Source organism: Labeo rohita, chromosome 16 (genome assembly GCF_022985175.1).
Source record: "Labeo rohita strain BAU-BD-2019 chromosome 16, IGBB_LRoh.1.0, whole genome shotgun sequence".
In the NCBI taxonomy this organism is placed as follows: domain Eukaryota; kingdom Metazoa; phylum Chordata; class Actinopteri; order Cypriniformes; family Cyprinidae; genus Labeo; species Labeo rohita.
Genome location: NC_066884.1, coordinates 25,788,953 through 25,811,031, shown reverse-complemented (window position 1 = coordinate 25,811,031; position 22,079 = coordinate 25,788,953). Strand labels below are relative to the sequence as shown.

At 37.1% G+C, this 22,079-nt stretch overlaps 1 protein-coding gene across 1 annotated transcript in view; it reads left to right on the top strand.

Annotated features, from left to right (window-relative positions):
- LOC127178502 (dynein axonemal heavy chain 11) overlaps positions 1 to 22,079 on the top strand; it is an 87,917-nt gene that overhangs the window by 53,014 nt on the left and 12,824 nt on the right. Inside the window, exons 56-73 of the mRNA XM_051131412.1 lie at positions 1,951 to 2,184; positions 3,997 to 4,143; positions 4,233 to 4,346; positions 6,334 to 6,477; positions 7,550 to 7,732; positions 8,702 to 8,803; positions 8,933 to 9,067; positions 12,160 to 12,333; positions 12,567 to 12,802; positions 12,907 to 13,029; positions 14,985 to 15,189; positions 17,016 to 17,180; positions 17,400 to 17,540; positions 19,976 to 20,146; positions 20,576 to 20,698; positions 21,098 to 21,291; positions 21,411 to 21,559; positions 21,636 to 21,763. Coding sequence (XP_050987369.1) covers positions 1,951 to 2,184; positions 3,997 to 4,143; positions 4,233 to 4,346; positions 6,334 to 6,477; positions 7,550 to 7,732; positions 8,702 to 8,803; positions 8,933 to 9,067; positions 12,160 to 12,333; positions 12,567 to 12,802; positions 12,907 to 13,029; positions 14,985 to 15,189; positions 17,016 to 17,180; positions 17,400 to 17,540; positions 19,976 to 20,146; positions 20,576 to 20,698; positions 21,098 to 21,291; positions 21,411 to 21,559; positions 21,636 to 21,763 — 2,868 coding nt within the window. The remainder of the gene's footprint in view (positions 1 to 1,950; positions 2,185 to 3,996; positions 4,144 to 4,232; positions 4,347 to 6,333; positions 6,478 to 7,549; positions 7,733 to 8,701; positions 8,804 to 8,932; positions 9,068 to 12,159; positions 12,334 to 12,566; positions 12,803 to 12,906; positions 13,030 to 14,984; positions 15,190 to 17,015; positions 17,181 to 17,399; positions 17,541 to 19,975; positions 20,147 to 20,575; positions 20,699 to 21,097; positions 21,292 to 21,410; positions 21,560 to 21,635; positions 21,764 to 22,079) is intronic.

The following is a 22,079-nucleotide window of genomic DNA, read 5'->3' as shown; positions in this document are numbered from 1 at the left end:
AATTGCGAGATATGAAGTTCATTTTTGATTGGAAAAAAAGACTAATATGTTCTCAGAATTGTGAGTTTATATCTCATAATTCTGACTTAATCATTTGTAATTGCTTGTTATAAAGTCAGAATTACAAGATTATAATCCAAAAAAGTCCAAATTGTGAGTTTGTATCACGCAATTCCAAGAAATTCAGCATTCCCAGTTTGCTTCACGCAATTCAGAGAAAAAAAAAGTCAGAATTGCCAGTTTATTTCATGCAATTCTTAGAAAAAAAGTCAGAATTGCCAGCTTGTATCACGCAGTTCCGAGAAAAAAACTCAAAATTGCCCATTTGTATCATGCAATTCCAAGAAAAAAAGTCAGAATTGCGAGTTTGTATCAAGCAATTCCGAGAAAAAAGTCTGAATTGCGAGTTTGTATAATGCAGTTCCGAAAAAAAAGTCAGAATTGCCGGTTTGTATCACACAATTCCGAGAAAAAAGTCTGAATTTCGAGTTTGTATCACACAATTCTGAGAAAAAAGTCAGAATTGCCAGTTTGTTTCATGCAATTCCAAGAAAAAAAGTCTGAATTACCAGGTTGTATCACGCAATTCTAAGAAAAAATTCCAAATTGCGAGTTTGTATCACGCAGTTTCTAAGAAAAAAGTCAGAATTGCGAATTTGTATTGCACAATTCTAAAAAAAATCCGAATTGCCTGTTTGTGTCACACAATTCTGAGAAAAAAGTCAGAATTCCCAGTTTGTATCACGCAATTCCGAGAAAAAAAAGTCAGAATTCACAGTTTGTATCATGGAATTCAGAGAAAAAAAGTCAGAATTGCCAGTTTGTATCACACAATTCCAAGAAAACAAGTCTGGATTGTGAGTTTGTATCACGCAGTTGCGAGAGAAAAAGTCAGTATTGCGAGTTGGTGTCATGCAATCCTGAGAAAAAAGTCAGAATTGCCAGTTTGTAATATCCAATTCTGAGGAAAAAAGTCAGAATTGCAAGATTTTTTTAAAATTCTGTGGCAGAAAAGGGCTTCCATAGAACAGAATAGAACGGTTATAATGTCAAAGTAAATAAATGCTAAAAGTGCTGAAAAAAGTAATAATTTGGTATATAATCACTTGTGTTTCTTAACACATTAACTTTGGCCACTCTTTTAAACTGCTACTCCAAAACTTTTTATTTATTTATCTATTTTTATATTTTTAATGACTATACTTCTGTATCTTTTATATATTTGCCCCTGGATTAGATTTATGATCAAATCCCACCTTTGTGCAACATTTTTTATCTAAATGTGTTTATAAGCATAAAAAGCAGAACAGCAGAAAAAAATTACTTTATTTCTGACACAGGTAAATGTGACCTTTGAGTTTAAGAGATTGATGGATTATTTACATGCATTTAACTCAATACGTTGTTTATCAAATAGCATTATGTCAGATCTTCATTTATAACTGTCTCTTTTTTCTTTTTCTTTTTCTTTTTTTTTTTTCGCCAGCCAGTTACATGTACATGTTTTATTGCTTTTCAGTGAATTATGATCTGTGTTCTTGCATCTTTTAAAATGCATTTACCTTTGCGTGAATTGATCTTTAACAGTCTGATAAATGAGTCAGTCATCAGACAGCAGTGTACATCATAAATAACCAATAAAGAAAACACAACGTGCAGTCTCAGAAAGTTAGAAGCCATGTGACACAAAAGCTCGCCCTACTTTATACAGGGTGTCACCAGCCTCGGCCATTATTTTCCCAGCCCTCTACCAGCTTAATCTTCCCCCCGGCGCCCTGCACCTAAATTTCAGATTGAGTAAGTCCAGAAGCCGGCAAAAGGCATACAAACTTGGAGATGAATTCAGGATTTATGAAGATGATATTTCAGGGCCCGTGACAGCCGAGGATGTTAAAGAGCAGTTAATCCGTACAGGTCCCTCTCTTACCCTCTCTACTCTCGTCTTTACAGCCGGCCATTCGGGAATCCATCAGTCTTTTCATGGCCCACGCTCACGTGAGCGTCAAGCAGGTTAGCGAGCGTTACTGCCGCAATGAGAGGAGGCACAACTACAGCACGCCCAAGAGCTTCCTGGAGCAGCTGAGACTTTACGAGAGTCTGCTGGAAAAGAGAGAGGGCGAACTGCATCTAAGACACGGCAGGCTTCAGTCTGGCCTTCAGAAACTCAAGACGACGGCCTCTCAGGTGTGTAGAGCTCATCGGCACTGCAGATGTAGAGGCTCCTCAAGGCTGCAGTCGTGGAATTGAGAAGGAATGTAGTTACTGCTAGTTAATATGCCCAAGATCACTCACCGAAGGCTGAGGGACTCATAAACCTTGAGTCTGATAGTCTGATGATTGCTTGCCTTTGTGATATAGGGTTTAGTATTCAAATGTTGCAGAGGTTTTATCTGGTAATGGGATATAGATTAAAAAAAAAATCAAGTTGCTTTTACAGCTTTCAGCAAGTTGTAAAAAAGCTGTTTGTGAGGTCCTGGCGAACTTTGTGAGATTAAATTTGATCGTTAAATTTCGTGTTTAATGAAAGTGCTTTAAAAGAAATTTGTGAAATGTTATGTTCTGAAGTCCAAGACACATTGAAAAATCTAATTTAAACCTTGGGAATACAGTAAAATTCCTTCTTTCCTTTTAAGTTTCTTTTTAATTGTAAATACACATTTTTAACCAAAAACTTCTGTTGGTAATATAATTAGAAATAAATAAATAAATAACTAAATTCAAAAGATTCAGTTAGAAATTTGCAAATTGAAGGGATTTTATTTTTATTTTATACCTTTTGACCCCACTATATGTTATACTTTTTAAAAGTAGTCTCTTATGCTCACCACGGCTGCATTTATTTGATTTAAAAAATAATAATGAATACATAAATAAATAAATAAACAAACTGAAATATTATGAAATTAGGAGAAATGGTTTCTTATTTCATATATTTTAAAATGAAATTTATTTCAGTGATGGCAAAAGTCAGAATTTCCAGTTTGTATCACGCAATTCCGAGAAAAAAGTCTGAGTTGCAAATTTGTATAACGCAATTCCGGGAAAAAAGTCAGAATTGCGAGTTTGTATCACACAATTCTGAGAAAAAAATCTGAATTGCCAGTTTGTATCACGCAATTCCGAGAAAGAAGTCAGAATTCCCTGTTTGTATCACGCAATTCCGAGAAGAGTCAGAATTCACAGTTTGTATCATGCAATTCCGAGAAAAAAAGTCAGAATTGTGAGATTTTTTTAAAATTCAATGGCAGAAATGGGCTTACATAGAAGTCCAAGACACCTTGAAAAATCTAATTTAAACCTTGGGAATACAGTAAAATTCCTTTTTTATTTGAAAGTTTCTTTTTAATTGTAAATTCACATTTTTAACCAAAAACTTATGTTGGTAATATAATTCTATTATAAATAAACAAATAAATAAATACAAAAGATTCAGTTAGAAATGAGCAAATTAAAAAAAAAAGATTTTATTTTTGTTTTATTTTATAATTATTGACCCCACTATATATGTTTATGTTTTATATGTTTTAAAAGAAGTCTCTTATGCTCACCAAGGCTGCATTTATTTGATATAAAAATAATAATTAATTAATTAATTAATTAATAAACAAACTGAAACTAGGAGAAATTGTTTCTTATTTAATATATTTTAAAATCAAAATTTATTTCAAAATGAAATTTAGAATCTTCACTGTCACATCCTTCAGAAATCATTCTAATATGTTGATTTGGTGCTCAAGAAACATTTCTTATTATTAATGCTGAAAACTGTTATGTTGCTTGCTAGCTAATTATTAAAACATTATGACATACTTTACTGTCACATTTAATCAAAGAATGCATCCTTGCATAAAACAAATATTAATATCTCCAAAAAATGGTATTGTGTAGTTACGAAGGAACAGGAACTGTTACCAGTTTTAACCATGACTTAGAGAAGGTAATTATGAATTAATAAGAGAATATCATATACTAATTCTCAGCATTATATATTTACAGGTTGAGGATCTGACAGTCAAGCTAAACTCACAGGAAGTGGATTTGACACTGAAGAGCCAGGCCACTGAGGCTCTCATGGCCAGGATCGGCCTGCAAACAGAAAGAGTGAGCCAAAAAAGAAAGGACGCTGACCTAGAGGAGCAAAAGGTAGACTCAGCCGTGTGTCTGTGATGTATCTGCGCTGAATTTCAACATGGTGCTTTAATATTTCCCCATCACTGTTTATTCATCTGCAGGTGGCTGCCATGCAAGTAGAGGTGTCACGGAGACTGAGAGAATGTGAACGTGATCTGGCTAAAGCTGAACCTGCTTTAGAAGCGGCTACAGCTGCTCTCCAAACTCTCAACAAGGTAATATTAAAAATGTACTAAGTAAAAAACCTTAAAATTAGGGGGAGGTAGTATTTGTGTGTAAATGCATATAGTATATATAGTACTAGCATATATGCATATAGTACTATTCAAAAGTAAATCAAAACGGATTGATAATGACTGTCAGGTTTTTTTAGAGATGAAAAAAGAATGGAGTGAATGGATTTTTATCATTGTAGCATGGTTGTGTCCACACACTGCTAACACACATTTACAGGTGCATCTAAAAAAATTTGAATATCATAAAAAAAAAGTTCATGTTTTTTTGTAACTTATTTTAAAAAATTTAACTTTCATATATTCTAGATTAATTACATATAAAGTAAAACATTTAAAAAAAATTGTTTTGTTTTAATTTTGATCAAAAATCCAGTATCTCAAAATATTAGAATATTAACATTTGAGTTTCATTAAATAACCATCCCAGCAGTATAAATTCTGGGTATCTCTTGCTCTTTGAAACCACACTAATGGGGAAGACTGCTGACTTGGCAATGGTCCAGAAGACAATCATTGACACCCTCCACATAGAGAGTAAATCATAGAAGGTCATTACTGAATGGGGTGGCTGTTTACAGAGTGCTGTATCAAAGCATATTAAATGCAAAGTTGACTGGAAGGAAGAGAATGGGTAGGCAAAGGTGCACAAGCAACAGGGATGACCGCAAGCTTGAGAGTACTGTCGAGTAAAGCCGATTTAAACACTTCGGAGAGCTTTACAAGGAGTAGAATGAAGCTGGAGTTAGAGCATCAAGAGTCACCATGCTCAGACGTCTTCAGGAAAAGGACTACCAGAAACAACGTCAAAAGCATCTTACCTGGGCTAAGGAGAAAAAGAACTAGACTGTTGCTTGGTGGTCCAAAGTCCTCTTTTCAGATAAAAGTAAATTTTGCATTACATGTTAAAAAAATCATGGTCCCAGAGTCTGGAGGAAGACTGGAGAGGAACAGAATCAAAGCTGCTTGTAGTCTAGTGTGAAGTTTCTGAGCTCAGTAATGATTTGGGGTGTTGTGACGTCTGCTGGTGTTGGTCTGCTGTGTTTTATCAAGTGTAAAGTCAATGCAGCCATCTACCAGGAGATTTTTGGAGCGTTTTATGCTTCCATCTGCTGACAAGCTTTATGGAGATGCTGATTTCCTTTTCCAGCAGGACTTTACCACCTGGCCACAGTGCCAAAACCACTTCCAAGTGGTTTGCTGACCATGATATTACTGTGCTTTATTGGCCAGCCAACATGCCTGACCTGAACCCCATTGAGAATCCATGGAATATTTTCAAGAGAAAGATGAGAAACAGTCGATCCAACAATATACAGACGATCTGAAGGCTCAATAGTGCCTCAGCAGTGCCACAGGCTGATCACTTCCATGCCACACTTCACTGATGCTGTCATTTGTGTTAGAAACAAGTCATTTGCTGTAATATGTGCTGCTGACCAACTATTAAGTGCATAAATTAACATACTTTAAAAAACTTGAACTTTTCCTTTTTTGCAAATCTGTTTTTTGATTGTTCTTAGGAAATATTCTAATATTATGAGATACTGGATTTTTGACTTTCATGAGCTGTAAGCTCTAATCATCAAAACTAAAACAAAAAAACTTTAGAAATATTTTACTTTACATGCAATGAATCTAGAATATATGAAAGGTTCAGTTTTTAAAATAAGTTACAATAAAAAATGAACTTTTTCATGATATTGTAATTTTTTGAGAGGCAACTGTATATGTAAAAGTGAATTTTGTATCCAGTGTCCCCTTTAGGAAACATATCGTAGATATGTAATATTATACTTTTAATAAAAGAAGGGCAAAATGAAATGGTGCTATTTTATTAAGTAAGTAATGGCTGTGAAATCTGTGGGAAATGTATTGTTCCAAGTATTTGTCTCACCTGAACTTGATGATTGAAAGGGTAACACTTATTCAATTAGCCGTTCAATTCTTTCTCCTTTCTTTCTTTTAGGTAAATCTGACAGAGTTAAAGACGTTCCCGAATCCCCCTGAGGCTGTGATTAACGTCGCCGCGGCTGTGATGGTGCTGTTGGCTCCACGTGGGCGAATTCCAAAAGATCGTGGGTGGAAGGCCGCCAGAGTTTTCATGGGCAAGGTAAATGCATTGCTATCACAACAACACACCCAACGCCATCTGATTCATGCTACTGTAATCCACAGCCAGCCCTTGACCCGCAGACACCGCTAACCTGGTGTAGTGTCATGAATACACTACATTATGAAAGCACTTCTGTGGAAGAGAATATTAAATACATGTCACATGAGATAGAAATGGAAATATTAGGGAAAGGTTGATTTATGAGGTCAGCATGAAGGGGAGAAGATGGCTTTTGAAAGTGTGTTGTACGATGGATAAAAAATTGGGATGCAAATTCAGAGGTTGCAAGTAGGGATGACCCGGGAAAGGAAAAGGTCATAATTGTGCTTCATTACTTCTGTGGCCTTGAGTGCAACATTTTATCCTGGGTTGTTCTAGGTGCAACGTTTGTACATTTACTGGTCTTTAAACCAGTATATTTGAATAAAATGTGTGCAATTTAGAATGTACTTAACATGTTGTGTGTAAATAATGTATCATAGCTAATACTATTAGTTTCCTCTAAATTTTTGTTCTTTCTAGATTAGTTTTGTATGTTTGTTTATAAATGCTTCAAATATATATACTACATTTTAAATGATTGAGGTAAGTAATTAAATTAATCAAAAATGAAAGATATTTATGATAAAATATTTATGTATTAAAAATGTATTTCCACAAACATATTTAGCAGCACAACTGTTTTCAAAATTGATGATATTAACCATGTTTCTTGACACCGAAGACTGGAATAATGGCTGATGAAGATTCGGCTTTGCCATCACAGGAATACATTTTAAAATATATCAGAAATAGAAAACATTTCCTTTAAATTCTAACAATATTTCAGTATATTGTTCACAGTGATTTTTAGTGTATTTATGATTAAATAAATGCTGCCTTGGTGGGTAGTGACTTCTTTCGAAATCATTAAAAATATTACTTTTGAGTGTATTTTTTGCTTTTACACATTTCAAAAAAGACTTTCAATAACTAACTAGCTATCTAAATAAATAAATACATATATAAACAGGTAAACATCATAGGTGTGTGGAAATATAATGATATAAGAACTTTTTTTGTTTTTTAGGTGGATGACTTTCTGCAGGCCCTTCTTTCTTATGATAAAGAGCACATCCCTGAGTCCTGTCTAAGTGTTGTGAAGCAGGAATACCTGAGAAGCCCAGAGTTCCATCCTGATCACGTCCGGACTAAGTCCTACGCAGCTGCAGGCCTCTGTGCGTGGGCCATCAACATAGTGCGGTACTATGAGGTGAGGAAGTGTGTGACATACAAGAAAACATATTATTTGAAATGGAAACATTCATACAATCTGAGGAATTGAAATTCAATAAATAATTTATGTTTGTTTGTTTGTTTTCTTTATTTTTACAAAAGCACTACATTTTGTTGATATTGTGAGTGTATGCAAATAAAATTAGACCCTTTATAGTTCCGGATGATGATGAGCAAAGATTATGGCATATTTTAATTTTTTTGCAAGTGATTGCGCTGGCGCCTCCATGTCCTGCAAAGCGCATTTAACTTCCACTCTCCAACAAACGATTATATGCGTGTAATAGCGTGCATTTATCTAAGTTAAATGTTTAAAATGACATTGTGATATGCTTGAAGGTTTTATTTTAGGCAAATCGTGATGATTTGAGAAGGCAAAATTGATCAAACATAGGCTGTGATCAACTTCCAAACATATTTCTAAATTAACTTTATAAAGAAACGAAAATAAATATAACCACATTCCTATTAAAAACAAAAATGAGCTATTTTAATGGATGCAACAGTGTAATGGGAAAGAGAGAGAAGACTCTGGCTCCAGTCGGACTCGGGCCGGTAATTTTGATGAGCCGTCGGACAAATGATTGTTTAATATTTACCGTTCTTATTTTGGCTACCTTCTTATTTAACTGTATAATTTCTTTGATATTTACTTTAGTGTTTTGTAGGATGAAATAAACACGCACGTTTGTTAATCATTTTTGAGCCTATTTTTTTATGTTTCAAAATTATCAAGTTTCAAAATAGGCCTATATATATATCTACCACCGTCATATATAGCAGCCCTATTTGTGATCTGAAGATGAATAAAGGTCTTACGGGTTTAGAACAACATGAAGTTGAGTAATTAATGACAGAATTTTCATTTTAAGCTATAGCTTTCCCATAGCGGTTTTAGCTTTAACATTTATTTGTAAAGAAAGTGAATGTTTGTTCGGCTTTTCAGGTTTATTGTGAAGTTGCACCGAAGCGTCTGGCTCTGGCGCAAGCCAATACTGAACTGGAAACTGCTACTGCAAAACTTCTCAATGTTAGAAAGAAACTGGATGTAAGTGAATTTTTTTTAATACAGTACCATTTAAAAAATGACCATCCATTCACTATAACCATTTAAGAATATTCCATATTAAGTTATAAAGTAGCAGTATCTCATAGTCACTTACGCTGTCGCTGACAGGATCTGGACAGGCACCTGCAAAGCCTAAAAGCTCAGTTTGAGAGGGCGGCGGCTGAGAAACTGCGCTGCCAGGAGGAAGTGACACGCACCAGCCAGACCATAGAGCTGGCCAGTCGGCTGGTGGGAGGCCTGCAGGTACTGGGCGGCTGTGAGAGGAGAGGGTCTGGGTTTAGGGAAACGCACTAACAGACCTAATCTCAACATGAGTTTGGCTTCATTCAAAGGGGAGGTGGCCATGGCTTAAATGTTTGGCCAGACGCTCAGATTGAGCGCTCGGAAGGAAGGGGTGCACCACAGCAAATGCACCATTGATCTGGGCAAGGGGCTCGATGGCTGTAAGCCAGTTCGGGACAGCGAAACAAGAAGGGCATATATTCATCTGCTATCTATTTTCCTGAATGAGGCGATCAGGGTAATTGGTTTATGAGGGATGAGCTGGATTTGTGTATGTGCCCAACTTGAAAAAAATAAACTTTAAATAGTTTTCCCTTTTTCATTCGCTGTGACATTGATCATGTATATCCCTGTGAGATTATCTAAAATCTTTACCGCCGTTAATGCAAAAAATAATAATAACGTAATGTTTCTTTTAGCGCTTTTATTTCAACCGTTCGACTTTCTTATTCAGAGAAATGAATAGGGCTACAATGGGACAGCTTGGCTTTTAAACATATCAAGACAAATGATTTGTCTTTATGCCATTGACCTGGAAGCAATAGTGTTTAGACTAATAAATCAGCCCGTCTATATGTAATCATTAACTTACCTCAAAGCCTTAACAGCTGTTGGAAATTAAAAACGCTTCACCCAGGACTGAGTGATATTCCAAGCAATCCATAATGCATTAGGCTAAAATTATAGTGATTTTTAACTGTCGGGGAATTTATTATGCGACATGTTCTAGAAGCTCGGCCCCTGCAAAGGCAATGTCAGGCAAGATTTATCGTTGCGGGAGCATCTCTGTGATATTATTGAAGTCTTAAATGAGTGCTAAATTGATGCTGAGTGAAAATGTAACTAAACTTTCAAAGCCAGTTTAGGTGAATTGTGACTGTATACATTATCGCTCATGTTCTGTCTGTGTTTATGATCGATTGGGAGGAGAGAGACAGCGGATGGGTTAAGGGTGAGATTTATATCTGGGTCTGAAGAATAGATTTGAGGTTGGAGCATACCTTTAAGTGTTTCTTTTCCTTTGTCTCAATCATTTTGTCTGAATATTACTGCTTCAAAAACTTTTGAAGTCTCAACGCTCCCAAAGGCTGCGTTTATTTGGTTAAATTACTGTAAAAACACTAATATTATGAAACATTATTACAGTTCATATGAACTGTTTTCTGTTTTAATATATTTATTCCTGTGATAGCAAAGCTGAATTTCCAGCAGCCAATGCTTCAGCCTTCAGTGTCACGTGATCCTTCAGGAATCTTTCAGTATGCTGATTTGGTGCTCAAGAAACATTTTTTACTGTTGTTAATAATACTGAAAACAACTGTGCTGCCTAATATTGATAGGCTTATGAATATAAAGTTTTTTACTTTCACCTTTGCTCAGTTGCTCATGCATTCTTGCAGAATATAAGTATTCATTTCTTTCACCAAAAATAAAAATAGTACATTACATTATTTTAATGATCAAATTTAGAAATGCAATGACGGAAAAGCAAAATTTCTTATTCTCATTATTGTAATGTAATCTCATAATTGTTAAAGGATTAGTTTACTCCTAAATTAAAATTTCCTGATCATTTACTTACCCCCATGTCATCCAAGATGTTCATGTCTTTCTTTCTTCAGTTGAAAAGAAATCAAGGTTTTTGAGGAAAACATTCCAGGATTTTTCTCCAAATAGTGGACTTCAGTGGTGATCAATGGGTTGAGGTCCAAATTGCAGATTCAATGCAACTTCAAAGGGTTCTACACCATCCCAGCTAAGGAATAAGGGCCTTATCTAGTAAAACAATCATTCTTAATCAATAAATAAATTATATACTTTCCAACCACAAATGATGGTCTGCGACCATCACATGCAGTTGGTTCTTTGACTGTGGTAGGTAGGTATCCCAAAAAGGTATGGTAGGGCAAAAAACTTCATCTCATTTTCTCCTCCAACTTCAAAATCATCTGACTTTGTTTGTTTTTACCTTTTTTTGTAAAGGTTGTTTGACTTTCTTTGCACGTTTGCTTTGTAAACACTGGGTCGGTGCTTCCACCTACGTCACACGTGACCTTTCCAACGTGACTACGTAATGTGTGACGTCGTGGACACAGAGCTAGTGCAAGATGAGCATTTGTGTGTTTTTGTTTTTTTTTAAATGACCAAACGTTTCACTAGATAAGACCCTTAATTCTCAGCTGGGATTGTGTAGAGCCCTTGAAACTGCAATTTCGAGCTTCAACCTGTTAGACACCATTGAAGTCCACTATATGGAGAAAAATCCTGAAAAAAGAAAGACATGAACATCTTGCATGACATGGGGGTGAGTGAATTATCAGCAAATTTTAATTCTGGAGTGAACTAATCCTTTAAGTATGTATACAACATGCTCATGTTTGTCAAATTGCCTTTTTATTTTGAAATAAAATGATTGTAAAACAATATTTTTATTGAAACATTATAAAAGGTTAATGAAAAAATGAGTAAAACATCTGATTGTTATAAAAATGTTTTTATACATTAAAGCCACACTTACAATGCTTGAATTTTATTTCAGTAGATACACATAACCAAACCAAGTGACTTCTCCAAATAAATGAGGCTTTAAGCTTTTCTAAACTTCATTGGCATTCATAGATATTTAAGTGCGTGAAGTTTCCAAATAATTTTTGGGACCACCATAATGTCAGAATGCATAAATACGCTACCAGTCAAAAGTTATTGAACAGTAAGATTTAGTTTTTTTTTTTTTTTAAAGAAGTCTCTTCTGCTCACCAAGCCTGCATTTATTTGATCCAAAGCACAGCAAAAACGGTAAAATTTTGAAATATATGTACTGTTTAAAATAACTGTTTTAAAATATGTATATTAAAATGTAATTTATTACTGTGATTTCAAAGCTGAATTTTTAGCATCATTACTCCAGTCACATGATCATTCAGAAATCATTCTAATATTCTGATTTGCTCAAAAAATGTAAATGTAAATTTTAATTGTCACCTGGGCATATTTAAGAGAGATTCACCCGGGCATATTTAAGAGAGATTCACCCAGTCGTTCTCTCTCTGTAGGCAGAAAACGTGCGTTGGTTGGAGGGACAGCTGGAGCTGGAGTCTCAGCTGAAGACCGTGTGTGGTGATGTGCTTGTGGCCGCTGCTTTCGTCTCTTACGCTGGATACTTCACACAGCCGTACCGTCACCAGCTCCTTCACGACAAACTCATTCCTTTCCTCCGAGAACTTCAAGTATGATTCCTGCTTGTCCATTATTTTTATATAGTGTTTTGCATTTATGTGTTTTTATTCCTAAATGGCGTTTGCCAACTCGTTTCACTTGTCAAGGTTAAGAGTGATTTGGATCATTGTTTCTTCCTGAGCTGTAAAATCCTGTTACTGTACTACTGTGTCTGCCCTCCAGTGGAGCGTTGAATTGAATAGCATCACTGTCTGTCTTCCTCTCCTCACACCTCGCGATCCAGACCCCTATCCCGCTGACAGACGGTCTGGACCCTGTACTTACGCTGACTGACCAGGCCACCGTGGCAGGCTGGCAGAACCAGGGCCTGCCAGCTGATCGGCTGTCTGTTGAAAATGCAGCCATCCTGATGGCCAGCCAGCGCTGGCCTCTGATCGTGGATCCTCAGCAGCAGGCCAGCAAGTGGATTCGAAATCTGTACGAGCCCAACCTGAGAGTACTTCAGTATGGCCAGAAAGGGTGAAGTGATTTTAGTTTGATCGAAGATTATTTATATGAAATAAGAAGTATGAAAGCAATAAGGCTGATTTGTCTTGTCCTGCTCTGTTAATGTTATCATACAGGTATCTGGATGTTATTGAGCAGGCTTTGGCTGCTGGTGAGGTGGTCTTGATTGAAAACATAAAGGAGAGAGTGGACCCTCTTCTGGAGCCACTGCTTGGAAGACAAACCTTAAAGAAAGGAAGGCAAGTCTGTGATTTGTATTTATTTTATACCACTGATTCTCTCATTGAGTGGAATGCGGTGAAAATTACTCTGAAAAATACTTTTTTCTACTGCAGGGGATTTTAGCATAGATATGTGAATCTCTAAAGAGCCCCATTTTTTGCTCTGTGCAGTATGAAAACTAGAATGGAAGATGAATTAGGGTTGTGTGATTTGAATAGAGGTGAAGGCAGCGGTATTGATCCTGCACTCACAGAAGCTGATAAATGTGCATTTGTTTGCTCTTTTTCTTTATGTGTGTTGAATACGGATCAGATACGGGCAGCCAGAGTGTTGTGTTTTAACCCTGAGACAACTTGTATTATTATTTATTCAGTTAAAATTATATTTTAATATATTTTATATAAACTGTATTATTATTAATCAGTTATTTAATCTCAGATTTTTTTACAGTACAGACAACTAAATAATATGGGGTCCATGCTTTTTTTATTTTTTATTATTATTTTTTTGTAGCTTTTATTTTTGGTTATGAATGTGCAAGGATTATGATTAGGTTTTGTTTTAATTATTAGGCGCAAAAAAAACTAAGCCAAACTGTAACCAAAAACCTCTTTTTTTTTTTAATGAACTTTGAATAAAAATATTTTTTTATGCTCATTTATCTCTGAATCTGAACAGATTTGAGATTTCCTGTCACTGGAGAGATCAGTCTAAAACAGGGTTGCCAGGTTTTCACAACAAAACCCACCAATTGCTGCTCAAAACTAGCCCAAAAGTAGCCCATTTGCATTTCAAGGGGGTAAAATACACGTTTTGTGGTGGGGTTCCTCTGTTAAAATTAGCTGTCCTGGGGCTAAATATTGTGTTATTGGGGTCGCTTCAACCCGCGGACATGAAAAACAACCCGTGGCAACAGTATGAAAGTAGCCCAATTCTGTGAGAAAACCGCGGACTTGGCAACAACTGGTGGAAAATACTTACTAATTTTTCTCATTTTTTTCTTTATTGAATGCGTAAAATTAGTCAGCTTTCTCAATAAATGTCTATGCATTTGTTTTACTTGATGAAGTGTACATGAACTGTAGGAGATAACTTTACATTCATATTCTTTACCAGAATAATAAAGTAATCAGCATGTATTTTCAGGTATTCCTAGGATGTGTAAATAAATGCAACATCTCATTTTTTGTTTTTCAGCATGCTGAGTTATTAATTTCTCAGCTCCGATTTATCTCTTTCTAGTCTTTTGTCCTTGTTGCATTGTACAACGGGGACACCTCCAGTCCCCCTCTTTTGACCCATAACTGTGGCCCGATGTTTAATTTGATTACAAGTTTATTCCAGCGGCTGACCTACGCGCCGGTCCGTTCCTGTGATTAATCCGGCCACGGCAGCCATGATGGATCTGGTGCGGCTTCTCGGCTGAAGTTCATTAATAATTGGAATGTTGCAGAGTGTGAAGTAATGAATACTAATTATTCCTTTCATGTCTGATGGAGGAGCATGAGCCAATCCATCAGCTGGGACTTTAATTTGGTGAAGTAATGGTTCTATCAATAGTACATTAATTCCATCTTTTGAAGATATAGAGCCGGAGCGGACCCGGGCCTTGGCGGAACCTTTGGGATGAGAGTTGTTGCCGCTGGCTGACAGGCACAGGGTAATTAGGGAAAAATTAAAAGCCGCCACTTTGGCCAGCCAGGCCTGATTTAATTGAAATGCAGATTGGGATAAATATTGGCTGCTGGGAATATCATCTTCCAGTTTTATTTAACGCCTTTGCCTGTGGTGGCTATTGGGAGCATTTGTCATGCTTTTCTGTTTGCTTCAATTAGACATGTTGGTGAAACTGGTGTCTAATACGGGTGGAAATCTCCTGCTGGCTCTTTGCATAGATAGTAAGCATTATTCACAGACTGCTGTTTAGTTCCATTTAGTGATGGTGTGTTTCTTGAATGTGGTGTTTCTACAGGTACATCAGACTGGGTGATAAGGAGTGTGAGTTTAACAGTGGTTTCCGTCTCCTTCTACACACTAAACAAGCCAACCCTCACTTCCCTCCGGAGCTGCAGGCCCAGACCACACTCATAAACTTCACAGTGACCCGCGCTGGCCTGGAGGAACAGCTACTGGGACAGGTGGTCACGCATGAAAGGCCTGAGCTGGAGATGATGAAGGTCAGTTACAGATGTCGTTCATAATGGTCTCACAATATATAACGGAGTAAATCAGTTAGATTTGCATTTTCCAAATGCAAGAACCGTCAAAATAGTGCAAAATAGTGCAAATGTTTTTTGGTAATAGTTAAATACAGTTGAGGTCAAAAGTTTTCATCCCTCTGTTAGAATCATTAAAAATTTTTATTATTTGACCAAAATAAGAGGGATCATACAAAATGCATGTTATTGTTTATAGTACTGACCTGAATAAGATATTTCACATAAAAGATGTTTACATATAGTCCACAGGAGAAAATAATAGTTGAATTTATAAAAATGAACTGGTTCAAAAGTTTACACCCCCTTGATTCTTAATACTGTCTTGTTACCTGAGTGATCCACAGCTGTTTTTTTTGTTTAGTGATAGTTGTTCATGAATGCTCAGATGCTCCAGAAGGAAACACGATGCATTAAAAGCCGAGGGGTGAAAACTTTTTAAATTTGATGATCAGGGTAAATTTAACTTATTTTGTCTTCTGGGAAACATGTAAAGTTTTCACCCTCCCGACTTTTAATGCATGTTTTTTCCATCGGGAGCATCAGTGAATGTTTGAACCTTCTGTAATAGTTGCATATGAGTCCCTCAGTTGTCCTCGGTGTGAAAGATGGATCTCAAAATCATACAGTCATTGTTGGAAAGGGTTCAAATACACAAAAATGTTGAAAAACCACAGTTGGTAGGACCTCAAGGTCCAAGGTCCTCAAAGGATTTTTCTCAAGAACAGCGAGCTGTTTAACTGTTCAGGACAAACAACAAAAGTAAACTTTTGAACAGGGTCATTTTTATAAATTCAGCGTTTATTTTCTCTTGTGGACTATATGTAAACATTTTATATGAAATATCTTATTCAGGTCAGTATTAAATAAACAATAACATGCATTTTGTATGATTCCTCTTATTCTGGGAAAATGATTAACATTTTTAATGATTCTGAAAGGGGGATGTAAACCGTTGACCTCAACTGTATATACAATGAAGACAAGAGCAAGTTTTGAAATATATTTTCATCCACCTCCCATCATCATGCAGAATTTTGTTAAAGTCTTTGGTAATTGTTACAAATTTGCAAGGAAGAAAAGACCACACAATTTCTTCCATTACATTTTTTTCCATTAATGGGAGATTTTCAAACTTGAATCTTAACTTTTTATTTTTTAAATTTTGAAAATAAATAAATTAATAATAGCATGTCATGCATGTCCCCCTTTTTTATCCATTTTATTACGTTGTTGTATTATACATTTGTTCGATTTAAAGAGATAGTTCACCCAAAATGTAACAAAATTACTCACCCTTATGTCATTCCAAACCTGTAAGACCTTTGTTCAACTTCACCACACATTCACGAGAGTATCATGATGCATGTGTGTGGTGCTGCTGACGTAGGAGCCGATGTGATTCTTTCATGAACGTGTGGCAAAGACTGACACGGAAGAGAAGAAATTGTGGAATAAAGTCATTATTTTTGCTTTCTTTGCTCACAAAAAATATTTTTTCTAGCTTCATACAATTGCAGTTGAACCACTGATGTCACATTGACTTTTAACAATGTCCTCACTAACTTTCTGGGTCTTGAATGTTGTAGTTGCATTGCTGTCTATGCAGAGTTAGAAAACTCATGGATTTCATCCAAAATATCTTAATTTATTTTCTGAAGATGAATGAAGGTCTTACAGGTGTCTTACATTTTTTGGTGAACTATCACTTTAATACTAGATATAGTCTCTAAAATGTATTTTAATCAATTACAAATCAATTACAAATACATTTTTGATTGCTTCAGTTGGAATTGAGCACCCAGCAGAACTTGTGTCAGATTGAGCTGAAGAGACTGGAGGATGAGCTGCTGAGCAAACTGTCAGCAGCAGAGGGAAACTTTCTGCGGGATACAGCCTTAGTGGAACAGCTAGAATATACAAAGAATACAGCCAGACACATCCATAACAAGGTATGGTAGAAACTGTCTATTTACCTGGTTTTGTGTTTGGATTGGATGTGTTAAAAACTGAAATGTGGTGTCATAAATGGTAAAATGTAATTGCAACACTAAAATGTGAAAAATAAAATGAGTGTTCATTCTAATAGCATACATTCTAATAGGAAAGGGTATAGGGAAATAGGAATTAGAATCTGGTTGTACATTTCAACAATTGTGATGTTTACACAGGCTGTTGCAGCTCGAGAAAACAAAATAAAGACCAATGAGGCGCGGGATCTCTACCGGCCAGCGGCTGAGAGAGCTGCTCTACTCTATTTCACCATTAAAGAACTCCACAACATTAACCCCATGTACCAATACTCCCTCAAGGTAACACACTACCCTGGAAAAAGTAAAAATGTGCAGTTGTTGCCCTGAATATGTACTGCACAGCACCTACATTACAGTTCAAAAGTTTGGGGTCATTTAATGTGAAAAAAGTCTCACGAAGGCTCACCGAGGCTGCATTTTTCATCATTAATACAGTAAATACATTATATATATTTTAAATTTAAAATAAGTATTTTCTATTTTATTTTATTTTAAAATGCAATTTATTCCTTTAATGGCAACGCTGAATTTTCAGCAACCTTTACTCCAGTGTTCAGTGTCACATACTCCATCAGAAATAATTCAAATATGCTGATTTGGTGTTCAGATTTCATTTTTTTTTTTTTTTTTTTTTTTTTTGCGGAAACTGTGATTTTAAATTTTTCAACAAACATAGTCTTTACTCAGTTTTGATGAATTTAATGCTTCAATGGGAATATATATATATATATATATATATATATATATATACTGACAAAAATTATAAACGCAACACTTTTGTTTTTGCCCCCATTTTTCATGAGCTGGATTCAAAGATCTAAGACTTTTTCTATGTACACAATTTCTCTCCCTATTTCTCTCAAATATTGTTCACAAATCTGTCTAAATCTGTGTTAGTGAGCACTTCTCCTTTGCCGAGATAATCCATCCACATCAACAGGTGTGGCATATCAAGATGCTGATTAGACAGCATGATTATTGCACAGGTGTGCCTTAGGCTGGCCACAATAAAAGGCCACTCTAAAATGTGCAGTTCTATCACACAGCACAATGCCACAGATGTCGTAAGTTTTGAGGGAGCGTGCAGTTGGTATGCTGACTGCAGGAATGTCCTCCAAAGCTGTTGGCCATGAATTGAATGTTCGTTTCTCTACCATAAGCCGTCTCCAAAGGCGTTTCAGAGAATTTGGCAGTACATCCAACCGGGCTCACAACCGCAAACCTTGTGTAACCACACCAGCCCAGGACCTCCACATCCAGTATCTTCACCTCTAAGATCATCTAAGACCAGCCACCCGGACAGCTGCTGCAACAATTGGTTTGCATAACAAAAGAATCGCTCGTTGTCCTCATCGGGGTCTCGACCTGACTGCAGTTCGTCATCGTAACCGACTTGAGTGGGCAAATGCTCATATTGATGGCGTCTGGCACTTTGAAGAGGTGTTCTCTTCACGGATGAATCCTGGTTTTCTCTGTACAGGGCAGATTGCAGACAGCGTGTATGGCATCGTGTGGGTGAGTGGTTTGCTGATGTCGATGTTGTGGATCGAGTGGCCCATGATGGCAGTGGGGTTATGGTATGGGCAGGCGTATGTTATGGACAACGAACACAGGTGCATTTTATTGATGGCATTGTGAATGCACAGAGATACTGTGATGAGATCCAGAGGCCCATTGTTGTGCCATTCATCCACGACCATCACCTCGTGTTGCAGCATGGTAATGCACGGCCCCATGTTGCAAGGATCTGTACACAATTCCTAGAAGCTGAAAACATCCCAGTTCTTGCATGGACAGCATACTCACCAGACATGTCACCCATTGAGCATGTTTGGGATGCTCTGGATTGGTGTATACGACAGCGTGTTCCAGTTCCTGCCAAAATCCAGCAACTTCGCACAGCCAATGAAGAGGAGTGGACCAACATTCCACAGGCCACAATCAACAACCTGATCAACTCTATGCAAAGGAGATGTGTTGCACTGCGTGAGGCAAATGGTGGTCACACCAGATACTGACTGGTTTTCGGACCCCTCCGGACCACCCCAATACAGTAAAACTGCACATTTTAGAGTGGCCTTTTATTGTGGCCAGCCTAAGGCACACCTGTGCAATAATCATGCTGTCTAATCAGCATCCTGATATGCCACATCTGTTAAGGTGGATGGATTATCTCGGCAAAGGAGAAGTGCTCACTAACACAGATTTAGACAGATTTGTGAACAATACTTGAGAGAAATAGGCGTTTTGTGTACATAGAAAAAGTCTTAGATCCTTGAGTTCACCTCATGAAAAATGGGGGCAAAAACAAAAGTGTTGCGTTAATAAATTTTGGTCAGTGTATATTTACCCCAAACTTTTGAACAGTATTCTGCTTTTCCACCTGACATTTTTATAAATATAATCTTGATTCAGTCATATTAAACAATATTGTAGCTTAAATAAAATGGCGGTCTATTTTAAAACAAAAACAAAAAAAAATCAAGATTTGCATAGAAATGCTGAATCTTTGCTTCACAGGCGCTAAATTTCAGGAATGTTTTTTAGATGCGTTACTTCAATATATTACAGACTGGGGAAAACAGTAGGCTATTCATAGATAAGTCCATGATACACAAAACACATATTTTCCACTTTTCAGTTCTAAGCAAGTTTACTTCATTTCCAAAAAATTGTATTATTTCTGCTTATCTGAACTGTATTTTACATTTAAGGCCTTCAACAAAGTCTTCCTCAAAGCCATTGCGAGAGCTCCGTGTGATGAAGACGTGTCAGTGCGTGTTTTGTCTCTCACTGAGGCCATCACCCACTCGGCCCTTCAGTACACCTGCCAGGGGCTCTTCCAGAGGGACAGACTCACCTTCCTCACCCACACTGCCCTCCAGGTGAGTGGGACGGGATGCCGACAGAATAGAAACACCCACCACCACCTCCTCCCTTCCTCCTCTTGCACTTTGTCATTCACATCAATCACTCCAGTTTTTTGCCCTTACATTAAGTTCCATTAGGCCCTGTCAGTGGAGTCGGGTCCGTTCCTATTGATTAACTCTCACAGCCCAGGCACCCCTCTCCCTCAACTGGTCAGCTCTGACAGGAGGGTGGGCCGCAGTGGCAGAATGCAAATACCTGTCAGGACAGCACCTGTTTTCCCTGCTGCTGTCTGTCTCCACTGCCTGTCCTTCACACGTCCACATCAAACAGAGTAAAGCTGTTCTGAGACCCGCTTGTCCTTCTCTGATGGATGGAGACATCTGTATTCAACAGACCTGAGGTCTAATGTCCTCATTACTTTGCGCCTCTGGTGTTTTATTCAGGTTCTTCTGACGAGGGGCTCCATTGAGGCTCAGGACCTGGAACTTCTGCTGCGATTTCCTGTAGAGGTTTGTCAGAGCAGTCCCGTCAGCTTCCTGTCTCCACAGGCCTGGGGTGCCATTAGGGTAAGAACTGCCTCTGCCTGGAAATCACTCTCTTTCATGTGTTCAGAAGTCATTTAGCATTGCCTTTTAAAAAATGATCAGTCTGAAGCACCTTTTCAACCTCTAAATAAGTCAACCCATCTAGCCCCAGGGGTGTTTGAACTACTGTATGTAATGTGGCAGACCAGCAAATATATGTGGCTCCTTTCCTAAAATATAAAGGTGGCTACATTTATACCGTGATATTACAAAGAAAATGTATGCTGTAAATACCATTATTATTAAATATAAAAGTGCGTAGGTCATCCTGTTTTAAAGTTCAGTGTTTTATAAAAATATTTAAGCATTTGTAATTTGCAGAATTTTTGAATATATCCTTTTTTTCCTGAGCACCAAACCTAAAATCTAAATTCATTGCAGAGCTTGGCCATGCTGGATGCATTCAGGGGTCTGGACAGAGATGTGGAAGGTTCTGCCAAACGCTGGAGGAAGCTGGTGGAGTCAGAGTGTCCAGAAAGCGAACGTCTCCCTCAGGACTGGAAGAATAAGAGTCCCCTCCAGAGACTCATCATTCTCAGAGCCTTTCGGCCTGACAGGATGACCTACGCGCTCCGGTAATGAGCACTCATCAGAAAACAACCGATATCTGTAAATTTTACTTTAAAATCAGCTAGAGTTGGCTAGGTTCAAAACACCAATGTTTTGGTCCTTAAATGTTGTCTTTTTACACCAGAAATTTTATTGAGGACAATTTGGGCTCCAAATATGTGGATGTTGGTCGAATGGAGTTTGAAAAGTGTTTTGAGGAGTGCAGTCCCTCTACACCCGTATTCTTCATCCTTTCTCCTGGAGTCAACCCTGTCAAGGATGTAGAAAAACTTGGTATGCACAGAAACTCAACAATACATAGCATAATTTGTAACATAATTAGAGTATTAAACTTATATCTGTTTACTAGGGCTGAAGCTTGGATTTACCACAGATCAGGGGAACCTCCATAATGTGTCTTTGGGTCAAGGACAAGAGATTGTGGCTGAGAGAGCACTGGAGACCGCAGCCAAAAGAGGACATTGGGTCATACTGCAGGTAGAATACAAACCAACCTATAATAAAGTGTCCAAATTATGGAGAACACCATAAAAATACAAATAAATTACATGTCAAGTTTTGGCCTGGACAGCGGTCATTAATCAGAAAGATTTGACCACTCGTTGCTATGATTGACCAATCAGAAACAATTATTCTAAAGAACAGTGCATTAAAGGTTTAGTTGACATGCAGAATAAAAATTTCCTGATAATATACTCAGCCCCATGTCATCTAAGATGTTAATGTCTTTCTTTCTTCACTCGAAAAGAAATGAAGGTTTTTGAGGAAAACATCCCAGGATTTTTCTCCATAT